The sequence below is a fragment of the Lemur catta genome, chromosome 11 (assembly GCF_020740605.2).
Source record: "Lemur catta isolate mLemCat1 chromosome 11, mLemCat1.pri, whole genome shotgun sequence".
NCBI lineage: Eukaryota > Metazoa > Chordata > Mammalia > Primates > Lemuridae > Lemur > Lemur catta.
The window spans coordinates 37,230,563-37,239,676 of NC_059138.1; the positions used below are offsets into that span (position 1 = coordinate 37,230,563).

Consider the following 9,114-nt stretch of genomic DNA (forward strand, 5'->3'; position numbering starts at 1 on the left):
ACCCATTTATCCTTGTAAGAAATGAGGGAGGTATTACTGACACCATGTCCATGTTCCTAGCACAGTACTTCACACATAAAAGAAAATAAATGTCTGAATTTAAGTTAATCCAAAAAACTAGCTTTCATGAACATTTTTCAAAATGATTAAATTTAAAAGGTTGCTCATACATTAAAAGGGTATTTTAACTTTCAGTCAGTTGCACTGACTATAACCACTATATAACTATAACCACTAAAATAAATTTGTTTAGTCGTATGTTGGTGGCCACATTCAATAGGAGACAAAAGCTAACAATTGGCTACTTTGTCCACAATAATTTCGATAAAAGGGTGCCAAATGAATCAGCCAAAGCAATAATTCTTTATAAGCTACAACTACTCTCTACAATTTCCTGTTATCAATTAGACTACAAACTTAATAGGTAATAGATCGATCCAGATAAGAACATTTTTACAGCAGATTCTTGGGAAGTCAATCTGTCCATTGCTCCTTTTGCTTTTGGCACCTCATTTTAGGAAGACCACATAAACCATTTCAGACAGATTTGTGACTTTTTATTCAAGTTCCAATGAAGTTTAGTCCTTCTAATTATGCATTTAACCAATATAAAGAATATTTTCTCAACATTCTCTAAGAAAAGTTCTTCAGACACATGAATAGTCTTCTCAACTCTCCTTGAACCATTCAACTGTTTCTGCTCATGATAAATAACTTTATTCTCTTAATCTCCCACCACTACCATCACTGTGAGCTCTAACGTTCCAATATTTTGCATGATTTTAAGGATATCTTGTAAATTCTCTATATTCCCTGTGAAATGTAAAAATCAAAGGAAGATAAGGTTCTCCAACAAAGTCTGACACAGCACAGAGTTAAGAGGATTAAGTCATAGTTATTACATGGTAAATTTAAATTTATATAACTTTGATATGTTTGTTTTATAAGGTATGGGTCTATATTTTTGGCTTGTGTATCCACTTTGAACTTTAGATCTTTTTCTTCCATAATATAGAAAAATCAGTTCTGTATTTTATATTGCCATAGTTACTTTTTCTCTCAGGTTTACTGCTCTACATGTGCCCATATATAATTTACTTTGTTTCTGACCACTTGTCAATTTATCAGAGTAATTTGAATTATATTTACTTCATTTTTAGTTTCAGCAATTCCACTGAAGAAATTACTAAGCAACACAAGATCTCATGATGATGTCTATATAAAACCAGTAATTACCATACACTTTATTCCAAAATGGTAATGATGCAACTCCTTGGCCTACTGTAAACCCTTTCAAGCAATTCTGGGCATAGGGATACTACCCTTTCACAAATGACTTGTCAAGTTTTATTCATTTTTTGTAGAATGGGGAAAAGGGAGGCAGAGTAGATGCCAAGAGGTCTCCATTACGGCCTCTTTCTGGCCTTCAAGAGTTTCCCTCAAAAGGATCACCACAACCACTATCATTCTAACACTTAAAGACTGCCCTTTTAACCAGAGTTAATAGCAAAGGGAAAGTAATAATTAGAATTGATAAAATCAGAAGAGAATAGGGGATGGATAAGAAAGCTAACAGCAGAGGAAGGGATGGATCCTTTGGAAAGACAGGAAAGAAGTAAAGACCACCTTCACCCATCTATTTGGCCTAGTGCCATCGATGGGTGCCTAGTGCTACCTGGCTCTCAAAAATCACCAAACCCTGGACCAGATCACATTTTTCCAACTGACTGCAGGTGCCTGGCTTATGTGACCACGTTATGAGGTAAAGATCATAGGCCTGATCCCTACATTAATCAACGGGTACTAGTTTCACCATTGAGAACTTGCCTTTTAACAGCAGCCTCTCATAACTACCATCACTTATGTTAAAGGGATTCATGACAGATGATAAGAACCAATGATGCAAATCCATCGCCATTAGGGGAAAAATAACCAGGAAAACGTGACTTGTGAGTCAGCCTACAGAACAAATATCATTGGGCTTCAAGGTCAGACAGATGAGAGTAAGAAACCAGGCTCCGCTACTTATTAGTTCCCAGTGTGACCTTAGACAAGTTAATTTTTCAGAGCCTTAAAAATAAAACACATTAAGGGTCTCAATTAGAGCTTCACATACAAGGGATAGGAAGGTTATGCTAGCTCTAGCCCCTTCTGGAGATGTAACCAGGTAGTCAAGAGGACAGGGATGAAGCCAGGCCTACCTGGGTCCCAATCCTGATTTTGCAGCACACTACCTGTGAAACATTGGGCAAGTGACAGCCTCTCCTTTCTCATAAAGCTGAGATAAGGAACCACAGCATTTAGACAGTGCCTAGCATACAGTAATGGCAATAAATGGCAATTATTGCTAATAAGATAAAAAGATATTATCATCACTATCTGATCAATGTTTTTCAAAGTACGGTCAGGGAATTACTGATATCAGAATGACCTGGGATGTCTGTTGAGGAAAAAAGAAAAAAAATACCATGTCCCACACAGCCTATTCAAAAAAGCTCTCCAAAAATGGTACCAGGTAATGTTCATTTCTGACTCAAACTTTCTTGAGAGGTATTCAAAAATTTAAGAATTATTGATCCAGCAGGTCTTGTGCTGTGTCACAGTAAACTAAGATTGTGTTTCAATACTTACCCTTTACTATGCCAGAATTACCCAGTATCTGGTGTTTTTGTTATATTTTGGCACTTTTCTGCATGCAGACATTAAATCAATAGGGTTATATTTTTTAGGCTTACTCCTGGTTTTTTCCCTCAACTATTTTGACTTTTTTTCCCCTCCTCTGGACAGTTTTGTACAACTCCAACTCCCAGAGGGGGTATATATTTAAATGATTATTAGAAGAATAAGAAGAGGCCGGGTGCCATGGTTCATGCCTGTAATCCTAGCACCCTGGGAAGCTGAGGCAGGAGGACTGCTTGAGCTCAGGAGTTCGAGACCAGCCTGAGCAAGAGTGAGACCTCATCTCTACTAATAATTAAAAAATTAGCCAGGCATGGTGGCATGCACCTGTAGTCCCAGCTACTTGAGAGGCTGAGGCAAAAAGATTGCTTGAGCCAGGAGTTTGAGGTTGCTGTGAGCTATGATGACACCCACTGTATTCCACCCAGGGTGAAAGAGTGAGACTCTGTTGCAAAAAAAAAAAAAAAAGAAAAAGAAGAAGAAGAAAAAGAAGAAGATGTGCTCAAGACCATATGTTGTCTACAAAATCTAAAAAATTACTATCTGGTCCTTTACAAAAGTCTGCCAACCACTCTGTAGCCTGTATCTGTCTTTAAACTGTGGGTCTCAAAATAATTTACTTTAAAATAGAGACACAGAATTGATTAAAATAGAAAATATCAAAAAGTACTGCACCTGATAGAAGTACCTGCACTGCTGTCAAAGTTTCAGTTATACATACACACATACGTGTCTACCAGATAATGATCAAATTGCATTTGGTTGCAGTCAAAAACTTTTGAAGTCCTTGTGGGTATGGCTGGGGAATAAATAGTGCAATCGTTTAACAAGTATTTATTAAAACTCACATTGAGTAATTTTTACAGTAAAATGTCTCTTGGAGAACATAAAGCCATATAAAATGAACCCAGCTGTTTAGAAGCTAATGGTTTATGTTTTCATTGCAAAATGAAAATTGTATCTCTTCTGTGCACAATATACATAGTCCTAAGTAGAAACTAGAATCATCAATGCAAGTACTTCGAAACCATTATACAAACAAAATATTTTAGTTATTTTAACAACTTATCATTATCGAATATGTATAGGTTCTTTACCAAGTCCTTTAGTTGCTAGTTTCCTTCAATTTGAGAAACAAGTCCTTTTTTTTCTCTGTGTGTACACATGTACATGTGTGCACACATGTAACAGGAACATAAAAGAAGTATTACATGCCTCTGCCCTTTCTGTGTCACCCATTATTGGCTTCTCCTTCTCATCTATTTAAAATACGTATTCTTTCATCCATCTCTTGGTTCTAGTAAGGAAAGCATTTGATGAAATTCTTGTGCAAAAAGAACAATTAAGACTGTGAGTACCCTTATCCTGGGAAATACTTAAAAGTCCAAAATTAACATTTTAAGTAACAATTTTCTCTTTTACCTTCACAGAGGTCTAATTTCCAGGGTTTTTGTGCTTGTTTTGGACAAGCTAAAAATACATTAATTTTATAACCATCGTGCAATTCTGCAAAGAAAGAAACATCTTCCTAGATACATAAAGAAATGAAATGACACTTTAAAATGTTTTCATTACATGAAATGCACTGCAGACACAAACCACAAGCACTGTAAATAAATAAAAGCTGGTGCAATGCTGCATGCATGTTTGCCTTACACCACAAAGAAAAAATATTTGCACTCCATGATATTTTAGCTTGGGATACCATAAAAACGGGATTTAGGTATGTCATGTAAATACAGGAGGCTGTAAATCCGTGTGTCTGTCTGGGTGTGTTAGGGAAAGAGGGGTAGTAAGCAGAAGGGGTGGGACTTCCTAGGAGCAGCTATTTGAGAAAATTCCTTTTTCTTTCCCATTCATTCTTTCTAGCTTCAGTGTCTGGCACGGTCCTTACAATTACTCACTGGCTTTTCATTCTAAAGACAACCAACAAGCTTTCAGAACTTCCTACAGTGTTTTTTCACACGCTTTAAAAAAAAAACAGAAACCAAATCATTCAATAGGTGTTTTATATAAAAAGCAAGACATCAGCCCATTTCCTGGTTCCAAAGACCTGGTGGGTTTCAGGCTAAATAGGATCCTTTGTTGTGTGCCCAAAAATAACACAACATGGTATTGGTAAATTGGAAAATAACAGATCACTCTATTTCCAAGAATGTCAGAGCTATTACCATAAATTTTGCTCTGCCCCAGTGAGTCCAATTTCATGCTCCTTTTAGTGAATCTACCGTCCTACAACAGTAAACCAAATCAAATTTAACACCCTTCGCCTTTTCTTTTTGGACACTCCATTAACAAATATAAAGGCTGAAAGAAGACGCCAAGTGGGCCAGTTTCCTTTATGCACAATGGTATCCTCCAAGCGAAATATCGCCAACCACAGTGAAACTTGTCTTTCTAGCAGATGCCCACCCCAAACCGGCCCAGGCAGAGACGGGGCAGATGGACAGAGGGAACCGTAACCTTTCAGCGCTCCCACCCACAGAGGAGGGGAAGAGGGGGAGGGTATGACAAGGGAGCAGAGTAGGAAGGTGGGCGAGTGGGAGAGACAGAAATGGATGCTGAGGGGGTGGGCGAGATGGGAAGGTAGGGAAGGCTGAGAACGCGGGGAAGAGGAGGGTGAGCAAAGCTGCAGGATTCAGGAGCCAAGCGGGGAACGGCGGTGGGCAGCGAGAGGACTCGAGGGCGCGAAGGGGGTCCGGTCCTCACCGTTGAACGCCCCTGCGTCTGCAGGCGCCGCCTCCTCCTCCTCCCCTTCCTCGGAGTCGGAGTGCACGGACTCCTCAGCGAAGTTGACCCCCTTGCTGGGGGTGCCGCCCGCGGCAGCGGCGCCCGCGTCCCCCCAGGTCCTGCCCTCATGGCCGAAGCGCGCGGTGCCTTTGCGCTCGTTCTCCTGCTGCAGGCGCGTGAAGTGCTGCAGCGCGAACTCCAGCAGGTCCGCAGGCTGGTGCCTCAGCACCTCCACCGTGAAGCCCTGCAGCAGCTCCGTCAGCCCCGCCGGGATCTCGATGCTCATCCTGCCTCCGGGGCGGCTGGCGCCTGGGCGCCGCCCTCGCCCCCTCCCCGGGCCGGCCTCGGGCCCCGCGGCTGCCGAGCGAGCGCCAAGGGCGCTAGCGGCGCTGCCGGCTGCGAGCGCGGTGCACTGGGCCCCCGCGGCCCGGCTGGCCCGGCCCGCGGCTCCCGGCGCGCAGCTGCTCCGAGCGGCGGCGGCTGAGCGAGCGCGGCCCCGGGAGGGCTGGCAGCATCTCCGACTCCTCCCGCTCCCGCCGCGGCCGCGCCTCTCTGCGCCCGGGCGCCCCGCCCCCGCCCCGCCGCGGCGCGCTGGAGGGGGCGCGGGAGAGCGCGCCCACGTGACCCCCGGAAACCATGGCAACCCCGCCGGCGGGCGCCGCGCGCCAGCCGCCCAGACCCCGGCAGGGCGGAGACGCCGGCGGGCGCCGGCGCGCTGGCGGGAGCGCCGTTCTGACACGCGCCCGGGGCGTGGGGCCCGCGCGAGCCGCCCCGGCGTCCACCTGTCCGCGTGGCGGGGAGCGGGCGGGCCACTCGCACGAATTCCCACACTCCATTCGCCACAGTGAACCCACGCAGAGCTGGTGCCCGCGATTCGTTACGAAACTTCAGCTTCCGCGTTAGTGGTGGCATTTCATTTTCCTCCTGGAATCTAGTTGCATTGATAGGCTGTTAATGTCTTTTGTTTAAAGTCGTGAACAGTGGTACTGGTCCTCTTTTGGACAAAGCAGTAGTACCCCATTTTTGTGACATCTTTTTCTTTCACTGCATTTTATCCAGCCTTTCCTCATCTATCCTGTTTACGATGTTTCGCCTGACTGATACTGATCCTATTCCATTGTGCGCGCCGCGCATTCACTATTTGTTGAGACAAAGGCACCATTTATTGTGAGGCACTTATCAAAGTTAGTTGCTGCCCTTCAAACAGGATAGTGCAGAATGAGGCTCTTATTGTTTATTTTAAAACTTTCTCTTATGCTCTGAGTGATTTTGAATTGTATCTTCACAAATTGGAATACTTCATTGTAAAAAGAAATAGTATTACAAATGGGTGCTTTTAAAGTAGCACTCTTTGAAATGAGGCTTACTCTGCAAATGTTTGCAATTTTGAAGTAGAGAAAATTGTCTTTTGTCAATTAAATGTTGTTTAAATACACATTCTTCATTTTCTAAAATGACCATTATCACTGTAAATAAAATACTTTAAGAGCAAGCTCCCTAAGTTACTCTCATTTATCTTTCTACCCACACAAGAGTAAATACATGACTGGAGAAATTCAAAGACTAGAAATCAGAGTTGTAACAAACTAGGCCCTTTTATAAAATGTATCTCGATATTAACCCTTTGTTTATGATCCATCTGTTATTCCCTCCATGAGTGAATGTATTTTTTCTATTTCCATTTCTTATCAACCTTATAATAATAATCCAATTATGCATTTAATTATATTTAAATAAACAGTAGTAAAGTGCTTCTAATTGTGTCAAGCATTTTAAAAAGTAAGCTTTTATAAGATACATTGAGTCTCACATGTCACTGCCTGGAGCTCAATATTAGTCAAACTCTCCACCATGAAAGCATTATTAATGTATGGATCTGATAATATAAGATGCATTTGTATTATGTCTTCATTTATGATAATATTTGTATTGATTCTGATTAGCTTTGCTCATATGTGCTAGAAAATACAAACAGTAGTTGATGATAGAATTTTATTTCTCTGTAATGTCAATGTAGGCGGTTCAGCATTGGTATGGTGCTCTGTGATCAGCAGGGACCCAGGATCCTTCCAGCTCATTGCTCTGTAATCCTGTTTGTGGTCTAAAATGGCTGCTACACCACCAGTCATCTCATCATATTTTAGCTGAGAGGGAAGTGAAAAAGAGAGGGGAACTTACCCTCCCCTCCCCTCCCCCAAACACACACCCTTTACCTCTAGGAAGTTAAATATACCAATTTCTCTTCTATCCTCTTGGCCAGAATTTAGTCAACATGACCATTCCTGTAGTGTGGCAGATTGCATTTTCCAAAGATGACTGCAACAATATGTCTATCCCCGGTGCTCTTCTACAGTGTGAGCTGGCCACTCCGCGATCATGAGTTGAAGTCTTATTCCACCCCCCACCCCCACTTGAATCTGAGTAGCCTTGTAACTTCTTTAACCAATAGACCATGATAGAAGTCAAGCCAGCATAACAGAAGAAGCCAATTCTGTGATGGATGCCCTGTTCAAAGTCTTGATCCACAGAATCTGTAAGCATAATCAAAAGGTTGTTTTAAGCCTCTAAGTTTTGGGGTAATTTGTTTCACAGCAATAGTAACTGAAACACATCGCTATAAGGAAAGTTTGGAAATGTAATATTTATTTTGAGCAGTCATGTGCCAAGCAAACATTTGGGGATTAAGGAGAACCAAGTGGGGATAATTATCACTCTCTGCCACAGTGTTTAACACCTTTTCCTCAGGAATGACAGAACAAGAAAGCACTACTTCCCTAAACTTTAACAAGAGCGGTATGTTAAAATAGCATCCTGGCCAGACATGGTGGCTCACACCTGTAATCCTAGCACTCTGGGAGGCCAAGGTGGGAGGATCCCTTGAGGTCAGGAGTTCAAGACCAGCCTGAGCCAAGAGTGAGACCCTGTATCTACTAAAAATAGAAAACATTAGCCAGGCATGGTGATGCATCCGTGTAGTCCCAGCTACTCAAGGGCTGAGGCAGGAAGATCGCTTGAGCTCAGGAGTTTGAGGTTGCTGTGAGCTAGGCTGATGCCACGGCACTCTCGCCTGGGTGACAGAGCAAGACTCTGTCTCAAAAAAAAAAAAAGAAAGAAAGAAAAGAAAACAAACAAACAAAAAGCAGCCTACATTTTATGTTTCCAAACTCATTTATTTTTGTAGATTTATTATATGAGGCATGGTAGATAGCTTTCTGTCATCACCCTCAATGCCAGGATTGTATAGCTCTCATTTCTTTAGGGGTATAGAAGTGACTCAAGCATGAAATGCATAATTGGATTGGATGACCTGTGTGGTCTCTCCCATCCTGGGAGATTTACAATAGCATAAAGCTAAAAAAAGATATATTGAATTTAAAATATCTTTGCAAACAGCTCTGATAATTTTTATTTGCATCAATTCTTAAATCAATAGCCATGACCTGAAAAAGTATGAAGCTTGATCCTAATACTCCCATTATTTTAGTATTGTTCTCAGAATAAACATTCACTTCTCAAATCATATTGTAGCTTTTATTCACAACCACATAACCTTTTTGATAATATTGTCTGATTTCCTTTTATTTTCACAGTACTTCCCTTTGACTTTGGAATGCAGTGACAGTGGCTTATGGGGACTATTTATCTTTAAATTCTTTAAAACAACATAACTGATATTGATTCTTTGGTTGTTGATTCACAAAGCAA

The 9,114-nt window shown here is 41.9% G+C and overlaps 1 protein-coding gene across 1 annotated transcript in view; it reads right to left on the reverse strand.

The window, feature by feature from the left end:
* PRKAR2B (protein kinase cAMP-dependent type II regulatory subunit beta) overlaps positions 1-5,946 on the reverse strand; it is an 86,798-nt gene extending 80,852 nt beyond the window's left edge. The window contains exon 1 of the mRNA XM_045565455.1: positions 5,389-5,946. Coding sequence (XP_045421411.1) covers positions 5,389-5,695 — 307 coding nt within the window. The 5' untranslated portion in view covers positions 5,696-5,946. The remainder of the gene's footprint in view (positions 1-5,388) is intronic.
* Between the last annotated feature and the right edge of the window lie 3,168 nt (positions 5,947-9,114).